We start from the raw sequence: 18566 nt of genomic DNA on the forward strand, positions 1-18566 counted from the left end.
AGGTGAAGCTGGTGACATCACTTCTGAAGCTGTGGTGGCAGTTTGTCAAGCTATTGGGGTATATGTAACAGAATGGAGCTGTAATACTCTTGATAATCAAGGATGAATATTTTTGTTAAATGTCATTTCCATGTCATTGCATGTTTTATAAGTGAATACTTAACTGTATGTAGACAAGTGGTGACTCATATGTCCAGCTGAGTATTGTCATGCCAGTTTCAGAATATCATGAATTAAGCACATGTGTATATACGTGTATATCGTTTGTACAGCTAGCTGAGCCTATCATCATCCATGAATTACCACTCATGATCATTGTACATTAATATGCAGTGTAACTGCTTGCACTACTGAATGTAGATTAACAACTTGGTGTCGTTTGTGATCATCATGAGTTATATCACAAATATTTTGGGATGGTTTTGCTTTATTGTCATCACAATTCTTTATCAGAAAAAATCTTTCTATACTTTGTTTTGGTTTCATGGTCAGTTTTAAAAAAACATTGCAGAAAAATTAAAACTACTGTTTGTAAATTAAATGATTTTTTAAATTTATGAATTCACTAAAATCTAATTCTTTAAAAATTATTATATTAGCTTTTGTTTGTTTGGTTTTTTCTGCAATGTCCAGCTTTTAGACGGCGATCTGTAAACAATTGATTCTGGATCAGACAATCCAGTGATGACTTTATCGACCTATTTCGTCAGATTTGATGTTGACTAAAAGCAAAACAGGAACAGAATATATGCTTTTTTCATGTTCATTGTTCATGCTCTGCATCATTATTCCAAACACAAATGCCCATGTTTCATATCGGAATATATTGTGACGATGATTGTCTGCTTTCACAGGACCCTGCTAAGGCTGTAAGTAAACGTTTATGTGGTTAAAGAATGAAACTATTGAACATAAAGGTGATCAATTGTTCCCAATAACCATTCCTAGCTGACGAAGCTGATTACAGAGATAGAGTCCTTGTTCTAACCGGTGTAGGTTTGCATCTGTAATGTTTTTTAATGTTATGTGGATTACAACTAAAAAAGTATTTCTTTGTTTTCTGCACTTTTCTGTTGTGCTTATCAACCGCCATCATACCCATCATGCACTAATGGAAGTCATCTTTCTTCATTGATTATGTTTCAGCATTTTAATATATTTGCAAATAATGTTTAAGCTTTCGTCAATAATATGTTGCTTGTAGTGAATGTGCTAAAAGCTTTACACTACATCAATGAAAACATTTTTAATTTGTTATGTATCACATTCCAAATACGTTAAAGATTACTGAAATTTTGTCAACACGCTTTATATAGCCTGTGTTTGACAGGTAATTGGAACCCATGCAAGGCAGACATTTCAATGATTAGATAGGCTATAATTCTTAAAACAAATACTTTGGGGGTGATGGAAAAAGAGCCAAATTGAGTATGACACAACTGTCAATTTGACCAAATGCTCGGTGAAATGAGAGAAAATCCAGTAAAGATCGAAAGTGAGGCCAGAATAGGACAGATGAAAGAATAGCTGTGAAAATTATCTGAATGAATTGCTTCAATTCAGTATTGGCGCCAGGTGTGAAAAATGATGATGTTGATGATGATGATGATGATGATGATGATGATTAATGTTGTTGTGTGATGGTGGTTTATATTCGCTCCAGAGTTCACCCAACTAGACATGTAACAGTCATTTCACTTAACACATCTGTCTCTTTCAGCTTCCTGCTAGATTTTGCTTAACATCTTCATCTGAATCTTTGTGTGAAACCAGTACTTCCCCGTGTGTTTGCTACGTCACGTTTTGATATTCATACCCATCAGTCCCTGGTTTCATTTAATTTGTCTTGCATCATCTTAAACTGATATAAAATATTAACCCAGTTTAAATGAACCGGTCACTTTTAAAATCCGAACATTCAAATACCGTATTTCCTCTTGTTTTTGTCATTCATTTCTCTGCTGATGTCGAATCACAAAATAATAATGGGTAGAATTCTGTTCTTAAAGACTACATGGTGTTTATTCTTAGAGGGATGTTAAAATGACACCTGGGGTTTCTTGGTATTGTGTTTAATTGAGGAAATACGGTACAGGGATTTGGTTCAATCCCGAAACTAATCAATCCTGATAAGAAGTTTGTTTTCTTTGTGAAGATCCATGTGCAGCTTTTGATATTTGCTTTGAATTGGAACTGTGTGGTGTGTGCTAGCTCATGCATTTGATAAGCTAACAGAAAACAATTTGTAATTGTAATTAATATTTTACTGCTTTGCAGCAAAGATCTAAATAGCTTCCATGCATCATTGTTTTTCATTCCATCTATGCACTTTATCACAATGATTATATTTTCTTCAATGCATATGATTATTTTCATGTACACATACATTGGGTATCTGCCCATTTTCCTTCTCTTGAACATTTTCTTTGATCTATGACACATTTTGAGGTATTTTGTCTGGCAGAATGACCACTTTTGGTGATGTCAAGGCTCTGGTACTGAAGGCCATTTGTTTGGAAATATTGTGTGAAATGTTTCATGTTATGTTCCAACTAACTGCTTGCATGTAAATTCTTTTTGTGACATAACAATAATCTGTTGCACTTGAGAGAAGATTGTTTAGCTATATTCTGTGAGTGAAAGAGTGTGTTGCTTTTAATGCCTCTCTGAACAGTATTCCAGTTGTATAGCGGCATATTGGCTTAATATGGGAGGAAATCCAAAAGTGATGCTTCTCCCCAAAAATTACCACTTTGGTGAAACCTTTGAGTATCATGTTGACAAACCTGGAAACATTTAGGTGAACCAGGATTTGAATTCAAGGCATACCTAAGGGAGGTAACTCTTCATAACAAATCACAATGTCATCTTCTGTGAGAAGCCGAGGGTTGGTTGGTGGATTTGTTATTTAACACCGCACTCAGCAATATTCCAGCCATATGGCAGCGTTCTGTAGATAATCGAGTCTGGACCAGACAATCCAGTGATCAACAGCACGAGCATCGACCTATGCAATTGGGATACAGTGACATGTGTCAACCAAGTCAGCGAGCCTGACCACCTGATCCCGTTAGTCACCTCTTATGACAAGCATGGGTTACTGTAGACCAATTCTAACCTGGATCTTCACAGGTCAGAAGCAGAAGGAAAAGTAGAAATGAAACTGTTTGTTGATGTATGTCATGTTGGTTATTTATAGCTTGTGTATGTTTTCTGTCGAGCTTCACGAGACTGAGTGCATGTTATGAAATATGCCGTATCATCCGATTGATGTTTATGTCACTTGTTATTGTGTGTTGAAATTCAATGACAAATGTTGAGGTTCACCATAGCCACATTCGGGATGTGAATCAGTGCAGGGCAACACATATTATCTCCTGCCATTCCATGTTCTGAAAATTGAGTGGCCCTCTGATTAGTGCAATAGTGCAGTGGTAAGACGTCTGCCTATCACGCTGAAGGCACGGGTTCGATCCCCAGTGGAGGCACATTGGTTCGGAGGTGGGCACATTTGCATAGTATCCTTGAACAAGATACTTAGATCCACATTGTCTCGGTACACCCTGCTGTAAAATAGGTACCCGTGAGGATATGGTGACAATGTGTCCTGTGACCGGGGATAGTAATGTACGTAGCGCCGTGAGCAGGCAATGTGCCTGGATATGAGCAACCATATTACTATTAAAGTGTTGCCTTGTCACACTGTGGACCCAGGTACAATGTGTGAAGTCCATGTCTCCTGTCCCAAGCTGGGATATTGGGAGGATCTTAAGGGATATTCCTGAAATATTAAGGGGATATTGTATAAATCATGAAGATATTGTGGGAATATTGCTGTGATATTTATGGTGATTTTGTTGGGACATTTTGGTAATATTGCTGTAAATTTGAGGGGATGTGGCATTAATGATGGAGATATTGAAGGGGGTATTGCAGAGGTATGGATGTGATATAGTGGGATATAGATACTGTATTGATTGTAATACTGTAAGACTGCTCAGTAATATCGAAAACTGAATCGTGAAGGTTTTTTACATAAAGTGCCAAATTTCCAGATTAGAAATGGTGAGCCAGGAAACAAAACTAAATAGCAATTCATTACTAGACAGGGTAAAGTTGGTTCAGAAGGGTTTTAAGACTTTCACTCTTTGCTTCAGATTCTGGAGGCCATTGACCAGCCCAACAACCAGCGTCTTGAGAAGCCTGACCTGTGTCCAGTGGAGTTTTACGATCTGATGATGAAGTGCTGGGAGCATGAACCTGAGGAGAGGCCGACCTTCAGTCAGATCTTCCTCAAGCTGCCACAGGTTTGTTTGTTTGTTGTTTAATGCCGCACTCAGCAATATTCCAGTTATATGGCGGCAGTCTGTAAATAAATGAGTCTAGACGAGACAATCTAGCATGAGCATTGGTCTCCCGAATTGGGATACGATGACACATGACTACCAAGTCAGCGAGCCTGACCACCCGACCCTTTTAGTAGCCTCTTATGACAAGCATGGGTTGCTGAAGACCAATTCTAACCCAGACCTTCACGGGTCTGCCACAGGTAAGATGGAGTCAGACTCATCTGCCAGGGTGTTTCAACAATGATCTTTGGAGTGATGATGATGATGATGATGATGATGATGATGATGATGATGATGATGATGATGATGATCTAATGGCTTGAAATAGACTGAGACTTACACAAATCTCCGTTCATCTTCTTCCGTAGACAATGTTGCTGAGCTGCTGTATTTGTGTTACAGATCCGCCCGGTCCAGGTGAAGGCTGTCAAGGACTACCCCCAGGTCACCCTCGAGAAGGACCACCTCTATTACAAGTCTTACGATGTCATTATCGCACTTGATAAGAAGTGAGTTGCGCACAAACCTTATTTGAAAAAAATATGATGAAGTACATCTGACCATCTGAGGTCTGATCCAAAATGCGACCTTTGCCCTGTGTTAAGTTTGAGATTTGAAAGTTGTAACATGGAGTTGTCTCTATGGAACAGATTGGTATTGTATCTGTACGCCTTTTGTTTTGAAAACAAAGGCTGATTACTTAATATACAGCATGGAAACTGTTCTCTTTGTTGTACAGTCTTATTCTTCAGAGATTTATCTTGACCTTCTCTGAGTCTGATCTTTGGCAGCAGATCTGCAGCAAGTGTTTAGTATGGAATACAGGTAAAGCTCCTAAATTTCTTTAGTCTGGTCTGAAGAAATATTGTTGGATCTAAAATTTGGTGTTGCAGTTTTGTTCTGAATGGATATGTTCGATACTTACACTACTGCTGCTGTTTCTGTTGATGGCGATATTGATGTTAAATTATTTTGTATTTCAGACCTTCAGATGCCCCCAGCATTGGATTGTGGAAAGGAGCTCTCAACAATGGCAAAAGTGGTTACTTTGACCCCACAAACACAGTACCCTTCATTGAGCCCAAGACAAGCCCCATCTCACTACCTAAGACAAACCTCACACGGAAGGGTGAGTCACTTTTCTGTATTTCCTTGGATATATGGCCTTCAATAGAAATGAAAAGAGCCCACTTGATGAAGGCTGGGAGGCCAAAAGCTTGAGACCATGTATATTTAAGTATTTATGGGCAGGTTTTGAATTTCCCATGAATATTAATGTATCATTTTTATGTCACAGGTACTGTGTATCTAGAGATGATGTTTACACTACGAACAGATCATGCTCAGACCACAAGAATAAATGAGGTCAAAGATCAAATTTCCATTGAGAAAATCTTGAAAGAGCTGCTGTTAATCACAAATCTATTCAACAGCCCTAATGGCAACCAAATCAACTGAACACCACCACAATGCAATACAACACAACACCACACAATATGTACCAGGAACCAGTTGATGCAGGAAATGCTCCTTGTAACTCCTTTACAAACAAATACCACAGCAATCACTTCAGCATACTTCAGCTTACTTCAGCATCAGCATCACTCGCACACGTCAGTGGATGAGGATGGGTGAGGGACTTTCAGGACAAATTAACTGTGCATTGTACACAAGATTGTATTCTCGAGAAAAATTCTGTACACAAGTTTGAAATAAGTATTTGAGGTAAGTGTATTAGAACTCTTGTGAGCAAACTTATTTTTGTGAACTTTGTTTCTACTTGTAGAATCCAGCAGGAAGTCCAGTCGTAAGCTGAGGCTTGACATGATCAGTGGCCCACAAAACGACCTGCGACACACGGGGCATATCGGCTATGACGGCGCCGTGTTTGGAGACGTCGGCTTCATTGGGGAGGCCTACGACAAACTGCCTGCACGAGGTACCAGCATTCATCTGTCTCGTTCATCTGGTGGTATTAGTGATCTCAGGCTATTTATCTCAATGCTGGATAATTATATTTAGTGTACTTGCATGTAATGCAGAGATTCGGAACATTTTTGTCAGCGAGGCGTGGCATTGTGTGTACATCAAAAGTACAGCTTCGTGACGTCAGTCGAGACTTAATTTTCGAGCTAGCATGATAATTTCCGTGATCCACGAATCAAGGTTATCAACGAATTTAGGTTACAGTTCTATATACATAATAAATCTTCTGGATAATCATCGTCAGTTGTGTGTTATCATTTCTGGCATGCAACATTACAAGAGTGCTGGTCATTATATATATACTGAAATGTTAAAGGCTTGGAAGTGACGAAAAAGTTAACATATTTGTTACTCATTCAACCCACATGTAGATATTCACTATGATCCATGTGAGAGTTTCAGTCAGGATGTGAGAGTTAAGAAATTCAATTTCTTCTGGCAATATTTCAGGCAAATCAGGTGACGAGAGTGTACGATCATCTATGACGTCAATCGATCATCGGGACAGTCCTGACAGAGAAGGTTACAGGGGAACCAATGGCTATGGACATTCGTGGTGAGTGAGCTGTCGGCCACAGCAATGTGTAGCTTCAGTGTACTGCAACCTTACACTTTGTATTTAGTGGTATGAATCTTCCCTGGGTTAGAGTTTTCCCCCTTGGAAGGTTTAGTTTTGTACTGTGGCCATGCACATGGCATCATGGTGGTTGGTCACAGCCATTCTTCTGTCTGACATTTCCATCAATGATCATTCAGGATACACAAAAGACATCACACCAGATACCCACCACGGTGCCAGACCCGTGAAGATCTGGGTTAGAATTGGTCTTCAGTAACCCAGTCTTGTAAGTGGCAAGTTATGGGATTGGATGGTCAGGCTGGATGACTTGGTTGGCACATGTCATCGTTTCCCAGTTGCATAGATGGTTGCTCATGATGTTGATCACTGGATTGTTGGGTCCAGATTCAGTTATTTACAGACCGCCGCCATATAGCTGAAATATTACTGAGTGTGGCGTTAAACGACAATCAATCAATCAATCACATCAGTTCAATATTCCCAACCATACGTCAACTGAATAAATAATCACAGTGGACAAGTATCTGTTTCAGATTTCTTGTGTTGTGTGTTGAAGCTAGTATGAATGTGTTCTACAGAATAATGTCCCTCTCCACCAGAACTTTTGATGAGAAAGATGCGTTTGGTGTGTTGCCACGAGGGAATAGGGGGGTAGGCAAGTGGTCAAAGTGTTTGCTCATCACGCTGAAGACCCGGGTTCGATTTCCATGGGTACAATGTGTGAAGCCCATTTCTTGTATCCCCTGCCATGATATTGCTGGAATATTGCTGTAAGCGGCGTAAAACCAAACTCACTTACTGTAGCCGTGAGGTAGTGTCTGTATGTGTCGTGATGATGATGCCAGCACTCTGTGTGTGCAGGATGAGCTCCGAATCCCTGGACAGTCACCATGGTGAAGACCGACAGTATCAGGATATTGATGATGACGGTATTCTTGGTGACTTCAAGATTCCAGATCTCACAGTGAGTTTTATGTCAGAGTTCAGATGATGAAGCAAAGATGATGTGTAAATCACGTAGCTTGTGCGGGAAGGTAAGGAAACCTGAACGTTAAACTCGTTGAGCGTACCGGGCCATCTTTCCGTTTTTCCCAGCTGGAGACTGGGGGAGTGGTTTCGAAGCAGAGGCTGGCTAGGTCCATAGCTTACCTGGTCCAGTTCTAACCTGTCATTAATAGTTCTAAAAGCTTTTGTAGGTGATAGAGATATGTCAGACAAAAAGTGAGATTCTGACAAATTGTTTATTCAGTATTTGTTTAGCCAGTCTTCATGAGGAAAGTTGACGTTGAAAGCTTAGATTAACCCTCAATTCCTTTTTGAATCTTTCAGAAGCTTTAATTTATATCCTTTTATTATTGGTTATAGGATGCTTAGAAACTTTGTTGTTTTCTTGCTACTCATATGAATAAGTGTAAAACATCTCACTATCTTTTATAAAACAATATATGTACATGTGATAACATTCATTCTCTCTTGTGTTGTGTGAAGCCCATTTCTGGTGTCCCCTGCCGTGATATGGCGGGAATATTGCTAAAAGCGGCGTAAAACTAAACTCACTCACTCTCTCGTGTTATTGCAAGAAACAGTCACTAAGGCCTCACAGCACGGTTAATAAAGGTAAATAACAGTTAATAATTTTCCATCTTGTTCTTCCTCCAACAGAGCTCCCTGGATCTGGGCCCATCCTTCATGGATGAAGTGCTCCGGGCTCTGGACGAGAAGGAGAAGAAACTGGAAGGAAGTTCCGCAGAGCCATCGCCTAGCAACGGAGGTAGCAAACTGGATGATCTGACGCTTAACGACTTCGATCGCAGTCGATCAGTGTCCCCGGGCGGCGAGGGAAGACCTCCGCCGTTACCAACGTCACCACCTCGAGTGGTAAGGGTGTGCTGTAGCTTGTATAGAACTTCCTCATAACATGACAAGTTTGTTTTGTTTTTCACTCTTCCTCATTTCTACAATAATCACTTTGATCATGTTGATAGACTTCCTTGTGAACTGTCTCCCTTTCTCTAGCCCAGTACATTATGATGACAGATATGCAGCCTGACCTAACCATATCAGCATTTATTAGTCAAAGTTTCAGGATACCTCCATCATCTCTTTTATGACAGCGAGGTCTTTTTTTAAACCTGTTTGGAGGTAATGTAGTCTAATGATAACAGTTTTAACCAGTCTCATCCACATTAGCAGCACCCTGACTCTTTCCTGCCTGCTCATAATGTAGTGTAATGCAGCAAGAAAATGTGGACAGATCAAAGAAAAAGTGGTGGAACAGTGATTGGTTAATCTTATGAAATCAACAACCCCATTTTCACAATATCATTTGGACATCTATATTATTATTTATTATAATCTGTATTATTACATATCCTTGCTTTTTACCCATGTAATTCGGTATTAGACGTTACCTTGATGTAAAAAGTGTCCATTTTCATAGTGAGGCAGGCTTTGGACTCTATTAGAACTCTTCTCTGAAGGTGCTGGGAGAGGTTTCTGTACTTCAGCCCAAACCTGTATTCCATGGCAAAAAAATCTAAATTCTGCAGAAATGTTGTCTTATTTTTCGTCCAGCTCTGCACAAAATCCTAAAACATTCAAGCTAAGTTTTTGTGAATTTTCTATATTTTCGACTTATGGCAGGTTCATTTCTTAGAAATGTATCTATGGCTGGTATATTTTATTAACGTGAATCTTGCCATCACTCATGAGAACCTACATGCATGCATTTTTGGTAAACGGTAATACAAAAGTCATCGTCACTGATTTTTTATATATTGTTTTCTTCTTTCCATGTACACAAACACTTCGCATGATCATTCAGAATGATGTAATTAGTACAAAGTAACATGCAAACTATTGACTGTTAGTTTCAGTAAATTTAGTCAACTTAAATACATTTAGAAATTTTTGACTTGTATGTTATAATTCTGCAGTGCATTTTAATTCAACTTCAGAATTAGGCAAAATTCTGCGGAAAAAGTATTTTTCTGCAAGATAGGAATATTTCTGCAATTTGTGGACATTTCTGCAGAATTCAATGGAATACAGTGCAGACTGATGCCTGCATTTTAATTCAACTTCAGAATTAGGCAAAATTCTGCGGAAAAAGTATTTTTCTGCAAGATAGAAATATTTCTGCAATTTGTGGACATTTCTGCAGAATTCAATGGAATACAGTGCAGACTGATGCCTGCATGTGTTGGATATCCAGCTTTGGGGATATGTTTGTGCATGTTCCATATAATCAAGTTTCTCCAGGTTCCAATTCTCAACAAAGTATGCCATAGCTAGTGTAACTGCAGTTATGAATGTAAAGACCATATTTTGGGAACCTGTCATTATGGAAATATGAAAAAAAATCAAACTTTCATTGGGAACATGTGCATTTTAGCTTCTGGTGTCGGTACTGCATTTACATATAAAATCTTCCAGATAGAATCATCGATTTCCAGAGTTCCTGGATATTTTTGCAGAAATTGTTTTGAAGCAAAACTGATGTTAGGTGTTTTGGCTAATTGGTCAGATCTACTAACTCTGTGATCAGAAAACTGGCCATACAAATATACTTCTTAGATATTCCTAGTTTGAATCTCATCAATGTGTGATTAGATTCTTCACTTTTCTAACTATTTCCATTAACACGTTTTTGAATTCTTAATAACAATTTCATTGGTGAATTTGCGTTTTTCAGCGAGCTCTGGTTCTTGGTGCTCCGTGTTGCTTTCACTTCTCTGCACTTTGTTCTATTCTGCTTACTGTCTTAAAACAGTCACCAGAAAAATGCTATCATTTCAGGAACCTCGGCGCGCTCCGATAGTCGTTCCGAACCTAAAAAGCAAGCCAAGGTGAAACCAATGTCGGCTTCAGATGAAAAAATGATGGAATCAGCCATTGCACTTGCGAACGAATTCGCTTCTCAGAATCAGAAGAGGGACAGTCAGAGTCCGCCAACATCCCCAACAACTAAGACAGAAAAGAAACGCACAGAATCGGAGAGTAGTAGTGACTCTCCAAATCTCATGTCTAAGTTGAAAAAGATTTCGATTAAGGTAGTCCTAAACAAGAACGCAAAAGGACGTTTTCTGACGATATGAACAATAGGGGCGACTTAGATGGCGAACTCCCACCAGAGGCTCAAGAGGCCTATAACATGTTGGTAGTTCGTGGAACATGCAAAGATAATGATGAAAGCTCTGATAATAGTCGCCAGTCGCCTGAGAGAGCATCACCAGCAAGTGATGCTGTGTTTTCTAGTTCCTCAGAGATCCAATTAAGTCAGCCTAAGCCTTCTCCAACTGCTTCTTCTGTAAACTTCCGACCCCCTCTTCCAGTGACAGAACCCAGACCCCCTCCGCCTAAACCTACCCCAAGGCCACGAATTGATCCAAAAAAGTCTGAAATCCCTGTTCCTCGACCTCGACCTGAGGTTGTTCAGAGAGTAGAACCAACACAAATAAACCGAGTGGAACCCACTCCTAGAATCGGTGTCTCCATGTCTGTTGACGTCCCTGAGACGAAGACTGAGACGAAGACAGAAAGCAGTATTCCTCATTCTGTGCAGAGGCAACAAAGTTTACCTGAATCAAAAAGTCGGGAGAGAGAGGAACTGAAAAAAACAATTGAAATCGTGCGTGTAGATTCCCCTCGGAAGGAGGAGAAAGTTGAGGTTAGTGCAAGCAGTTCAGAGGACTTGCCATCGAAATCAGACAGTGAAACTAAAGAAGCACCGAAGTCTTTCTTCGATGAGGATTTCAGTGAACCGTCTCCACGGGAAATTATGTCCAAGTTGCGTGAAAAGCGAGTGACCAGATCACTGGATCACCAGCGAGGAATGTCAGGAGATGGTGAGGCACCTCCTACACGGAGTCTGCGGGAACCTCAAGGTATTCCTGGGAAAGGACCATCAGCACCAAGCACTCCAGCAGAAGAGGAAGAAGTTGATACAAATCCATTACGCATGCTTAGAGGAGGTGCGATACCAATTCGCACAGGACGTGGTGCCCCAGGTACAAATACAAAGCATTCTCTCAGATATCCTAAGTTACAATTTTCAAATCCACAGTTTCAGCGGATGATCAGCGATCCCGGAGACAGGTGGAGACAACGACATTTTATCCCTGACCCAGACGTTGCTCCGGCTGTTCCGCCCCGGACATACAGCTGCAGCGACAGCGACAGCAAAAAGAACAACACTGTTCCTCTGCCACCCAGAAACCCTCTGAGACCATCAAGTCTCAACGCTAGGCCGCGGGAGAGAAAATACCCGCTTTTGCTCAGCCCCCAAACCCCAGGTCGCACTTCTTTCTCATACTCTGTATCGTGTCGCCAGCCTTCCTCGTCATCCCACGTGCATGAGCCACCCCCTGACCTCCCCCCAGCCCCTCCCACTCCTCTCCATCAGGAGTTTGATGCAGACGATGATAACGTATTCAGTTCATCAAGTCCGCCTAGGTCACCGTTGCTAAAACCAGTCCAACGGCCAGTAAGAAAGTATTATCTCAGTAATGTCCAGTGCAGTCTAGATCAATTGGGATTTTACAACAAGCAGGATCCATTTTGGGTGCAGACAGTGGTATTACCAGAAAGGAGCTACTCTGATAATGAGAGTTCTGAGGATGTCTCCCCACTTCTCCTAGTTAACTACAAGAACTCAGAAAATGTCAGCTACGAAGATTTACTCGACTTTGCGCTTGATAGGTAATTTGACGTAGATATATAACTTAACATATATTAATCGCCTGAGCAGTGAGAGCATAGGATTGTTAAGTACCAATATGGCAGCCACATTTGGAAACATTTAGACAAGCAAATGTCCAGAATCTCTGAAACTGAAATAGGGGCGGTGAGATAGCCCAGTGGTTAAAGCGTCACTTGTCACTCCGCAGGACCGGGTTCGATTCCTCACATGGATACAATGTGTGAAGCTGGAATATTGCTAAAAGTCTTTAAAACTCAACTCACTCAGTGAAACTGAGAATGACAATTTGTTTGCCATATTGATACATTAACTGACCTGAGTAGGGAACAAGAGTGAAACTTACTGGCTAAAACTTGCTGTATTCTCTGCTTCTGCATCTGCTAGATGGTTTCGGCCTGTAGATATAATACCTAGTTGAGGGTTGGCAACTGAGAGCTTCATATAATCTCTGCATGAAACGGCCAAGTGGGTCTCAGTTATAACTTGCTTGATAGTCTAATTCTTCAGATCCTGCGCTTTTGGTATTTATTTCGTGATTTCCGAAATGCTTCCAGGTAGACTGATGTCAAGGAACCAGTAGTTATTGAAAACAGTCAACTTGCGAAAATGTTTGTGTTTTTTGTGGACCATACTACAGTAGATTGTTTCCAGGGTTCCATTTCACAAATCAATCTCATCGCTACGACTCTCGTAGGTCTACATTAAAGCATAGGAGTTATGATAGTCACAGCGCTACAACAGTTTTGTGAAATTGGACCCAGTACATCATCAGCACTCCTAGAGCTAAGACTGTCATAAATTAACAGACCTACAATATTTCTCAGTGCTAAGACAACTTTATGTTCAGGGTCACAGATCTCAGCCCTGAGCCACAAAGTGGTCTTAGTGTTGAGATCTTCGTAGTTCACACACTTTAATGTACACTTATGACAGTCTTAGCAATAAGATCGCAAAGGGTCCTGGGTCCAATCTATACATGTTCAGTTATAAATGAAATGAAATTTATAACTTTATTATGTTCAAAATTTATGCAACACATAGACATAGGAGAGACTATTTATTACAATTTGAAATGAAATGAATATATTTATATATGAAAGTTTATTATGATAATAAGTTGCATGAGCATGGAAGTTTTAGCCAGTCAAAATTTTCTTTTAGAACTGTTTGATATTTATATCTGTCTGATCAAATATTTGTTTTGACACAAAAGCCATAAATTTGAAATCCCAGCAAGGTACTGTAATTTATTCACAAATCTGAAATAGTCCATTCCAAGGTAATCTCATGATGTATAATCTAACCATGTTTTACTAAACGTAGAAGATTAGCGATCAGTAATACTCCAAATTAACACTGGTAACTTTATATCAAATAGGATTCAATGTTTCATTGTACTAATTTTAATTGAATCAATTCATTGCAGAGTTAAACTGACTCATTTAAATAATAATTTCAATAATTGGGTGTAGTTCGTTTTAAGTAACACTGTGTTATGAATATTTACTAAACTTAAATTGACATTGAAGTGAGGTAAATGGTAAACAGGAACTCTCTGTGGTACTTTACCAAGGAGTAAAAATGCCAGGGGTTGAAAATCTCTCATAAATATTAGACTTTGACATTTTATATATTTGCATGCCTTTTCTTATGTCGTTTTCTCATTGAGTGAACTTGTATGAATATAAAGGTTTGAGCATCAAATATTCATTTGGGATCAAATTTTGAAAGTGACAGTGATAGTATACTTGAAAAAAAAGATGAAAAAATAGTTTAAAGTTAACTTACGATGAAGACCATTATAAATAGTGTACTCAACTGATTTGAAAATAGCAATTTTGGACATCTACAAAAAATATTTGCCAAAAAATATTTAGTCTCTATTATCTGGTAAAACAGATGCCTTTGGGCATAAGAAAGTCAAACAAGAGAGGTTTTTTTCCCCCTGGCAAAACATTTGAAATGGGTTACTTTAATCTCTGTATTCTTTGCAAAACAAATAACCATCGTTATTTTACTCTTTAATATAATAGTATAAAGGAGGTACCATTGAAAGGAGATCTAATCTTTGTAAGATGACAGTAAGTTTTGCAGCTCAGACAAGATGGTTTAAGCATATAGTCAGGATATAGATGTACAACCATGTTATTACCTGATGAACTGTTGGTGGTAATTTCTGTCAGTTTCCTCGAGACAATGATAAGCAATGATGGAGAGGTGAGGACAGCATGTTGATGTTGTTGTGTAGAAACTTCCGTTTTCTTTCTGACGATGCATCAGACTGTGTTGCTTGTTTCAGAGGACTAAAACCTTTCTTCGTGTCATGACCTGGCGGAAATAATGTATTTTAATTTTTTCTTGATTCTAATACAAATCTCCAGAGAGCCCTGACCTGTTTAACAAAACAATATTAGAGCTATGGTGATCGTAAGCTATTCAAAAAGGGTGATATGATCATCTTTGCATTGACATTGTTTTGTATGGGTCTGTTTTACAAAGCTACCTTAGCTATAATTGTCAAAAATCTTTGTTAAAGTATTGAAGTACACAGCATTGTAAAATGGTCATGTTATGATAAAGGCTCAGCTCTCTATGAAATGAGGTCTGGAGTGTTCGGTTTGTCTTGAAATTGATCCAAGAAAATCACAAACGTTAAAGTTAACGGAACATTTTCGATCTGCATCTGAAACAAGCTATACTGACAGCATGTAATCTTTCTTATGTTTCATTTTGAATGGCATGGAAACAGTTCGTTCTTAATAGGGAATGTTTAGTTTGGAGTGTAAAATTACTAGTCAGCACTATTTTTGTTTCTAGCCCTTTTGCTTATTTCACATTGCATAGAATTTTCTTCTGCACATGGTCTGTCGTTTAGTTTTTGACGTTCTGTTGGATGACAGCTGAGAATTTGTTTGAAACAGGTTGTTCATTGCAAAACTTTATGTATGTATGTATGATCTGTTTAAGTCATTACAAGTTTTAAGAAATGTTAAATTATGCTTCAATTTAAAAGAAATCTGGATGATTTTAGTATTTGGAATCTAAGTTTCTTCTTTACGCATCTTCACATAGAATGACTCTTTTGTTCTAATTCCACCCTGAACATGCCAACATTCATAAGAACATGTACCTTTACGTTCAGACCTCTGCAAACAATAGAAAAAAATATGTTATTTACAGCTGGAAATCTTACTTAAAATAGTATTTGAGAATTTTACCCTGAACTCACTTGATATAAAGTCAGGAATCATGGTAATCATAAATCGATACTTTCCGTACAATTCCTGAGGAATAGGGACAAATTCTCAGCTGTGGGTGTTAGTAGATATATTTTGGTTACTTCTTCAGAGCTATTACCCCATGCGGCTATTATCACTCATGTCGTACATCTATCTGTCATGTGTACTACCATCCACCACTATCATCACTCAAGTCACGCATTTGTCATGTGATCTACCATCTGTCACTGTCATCTCTCATGTCGTACATCTATCCGTCATGTGTTCTACCATCATCTGACTATCATTGCTCATGTCATACATCTATCCGTCATGTGTCCGACCATCCGCCACTATCATCACTCTGTCGTGCCTGTCATGGGTTCTACCATCTGTCACTATCATCTCATGTCATGCATCCATCTGTCATGTGACCTACTGCATGTCATCCTCCTCACTCGTGTCATGCTACTGGCCATGTGTGATTACCCACAAGTCTTTCAACTGGCTGGTAATGTTGCAAAGGTACACGAAGACTGGGTTTGTGTTCCGGCAACAAGTGTTTGTCACAAATGGATCTTAATTGACACATTTGATTCAATTTGACATGTATGCTTTTCTTGAAAGTGTTTCACTCGATTCATTTTGTAATTACTGTAACTCTTTCCGAGGACAATGTGCTGAATATGTTTCATTGGATTCTTTGTTCTATTTCTTGTACATGAACCTGTAGAAGAGTCATTTCCTGTTACAATCAGGGGAGATAATCACTTGGATCATGCACAATTCATTTCATTTGTACATTTGTTATTTGTAATATTTCTTGGTTTTAAAGATACTTTAAGTTAAAGATTCTTTTTACAAAAGGGTCATAGATTGAAACTAAACACAAACAAAAATTGCAAAAAAATTATTTTTAATTTTGACAAATTGACTTATGCCTTGTACATATAGAAATGATTTTCCAGTTGAGTTAAGTGTAGTTTGACTGAAATAGAAATGTTTTCATTTGTCAGAATTGAATGATATTTTTTAACATTTTGGCCATATCCAGCATATCTTTAAACCAGGAAATAAACACTGTCTTTCATTGTCATGACCTTGTATCTGACACACTAAGTTCATTGCAAATCAGATTCTGCATTTGCTCAAGCAGTGTGGCATGTCAACAAAGAAAGGGAATTATAACTTGCTATCATTTCTCTCCTGATCCCCATAGGAAAATGAAACAGATATGATTATGAAAAAGCTTTATACAAGCTAATTTATTTTCAGGAAAAGAATAATTCATAGGACAGACAGAGAAACACAGGTCATAAGCATTGTATAATCATTCATAACATGATTTTTGATACATTCTCTCCACCCCATTCAACTCTTGTAAATTCTTACAGGTGTATGTGAAACATGAGGATGTTTGAGGCTAACAAAGCTATGCATGAAATACCAATATATATACAAATATATAGATACACATATATAATACTAATCATCATTATTCATGATTTGTATGTATTTATCATTTTCAATATCATTCATTATTTCTTGTTCACCATCTGTTGGATTTTCTGTTGGTTGTTATCTTGGGAATATTTATGTATTGAATAACAGGGGGTTTTCTGAATTCATTATTGTTGGTATAGCTTCTTTACAAATTTTGGATTGGTTGATTCTGATATTTGACAATTATTAATAGACTTCAAATCTTGGAGATTATGGTATCTATTGACATCCTTTCTTCTTTTCAACTTGTTCCTTGACATCCTTTTCTAATTAACAATGTCGCCATTATCTCACACACATTGTCATTACACACACATTGCATGCCATTTTTCCCCTGAATGAACGAATGGCTACAACAATTTTTTGTGCCGTGATATTGCTGAAATATTGCTGAAAGTGGCATAAAACTATACTCACACACTTTTATCGGTCTGACAGCAAACATAATGCACCAGATTCAGGTGCATTGATGCACACTATTTTTTTACAGAAACCTCCAGTGTAGAATGGGTGTATGATTTCCTGTTTCTTTTTTTTAATCATATTTTATTGTCCATAAAGACAAAGGGATTGGGGACAAGTGCACCACATATCGTCGCCTTCTCCCCATGTATATAATTTCCTTGTACCGGTATCTATTATCGAAAAAGTTTTAGTTTTGTTGATGTTAGAACTTTGTTAACGCTGTTTGATCTCTGAAAACATTTTACTTATTTTATGGTTTTAATTAGACACCCATTTCCAAAACTCTCCCTACATTCTTGTAATGGCACAATATGAAGATCTTTCGTCTCGTACCCACTTAGTTGATATACAGCAGCCATTGTCACCACCTAATCCCCATTTCCGTTAACTCATCCTGAAGCCCTACATTTCTGGAGTCACCCGTCATAATATTGCTGAAATATTGCTAAAATCGGCGCAAAACTAAACTCACTCACTCACTCATCCTGAAGTCCGGGACTCGTTATAATCACATACAAATGCATAACACCATCATTGAGTAATCTTGATATATATGCATCATGCATGACGTGTATACTAGCTGTTATCATCTTCATCACGTGATATGCATCAATGAAATGCAGCACAGCATCTAGTCGCTACCAGCCTGCACAGGTCGACCTGTCCGACGACGCCTTGACATCTGTTTTACACAGTAGCATGCGTCCCTGACTTTAAAGTTCCCAGATAACTCTGGAAATATATCTATGTCAATCAAGTTTGCA

The 18566-nt window shown here is 38.6% G+C and overlaps 1 protein-coding gene across 1 annotated transcript in view; it reads left to right on the plus strand.

Moving 5' to 3' along the window:
• LOC124287063 (probable serine/threonine-protein kinase kinX) overlaps nucleotides 1-18566 on the plus strand; it is a 94954-nt gene that overhangs the window by 68368 nt on the left and 8020 nt on the right. The window contains 10 exon segments of the mRNA XM_046723542.1: nucleotides 4158-4307; nucleotides 4752-4858; nucleotides 5333-5478; nucleotides 6136-6288; nucleotides 6786-6891; nucleotides 7777-7879; nucleotides 8578-8720; nucleotides 8723-8793; nucleotides 10714-10965; nucleotides 10968-11937. Coding sequence (XP_046579498.1) covers nucleotides 4158-4307; nucleotides 4752-4858; nucleotides 5333-5478; nucleotides 6136-6288; nucleotides 6786-6891; nucleotides 7777-7879; nucleotides 8578-8720; nucleotides 8723-8793; nucleotides 10714-10965; nucleotides 10968-11937 — 2201 coding nt within the window.

Source organism: Haliotis rubra, unplaced genomic scaffold (genome assembly GCF_003918875.1).
Source record: "Haliotis rubra isolate DU_JTF1 unplaced genomic scaffold, ASM391887v1 Scf4, whole genome shotgun sequence".
Classification (NCBI taxonomy): Eukaryota; Metazoa; Mollusca; class Gastropoda; order Lepetellida; family Haliotidae; genus Haliotis; species Haliotis rubra.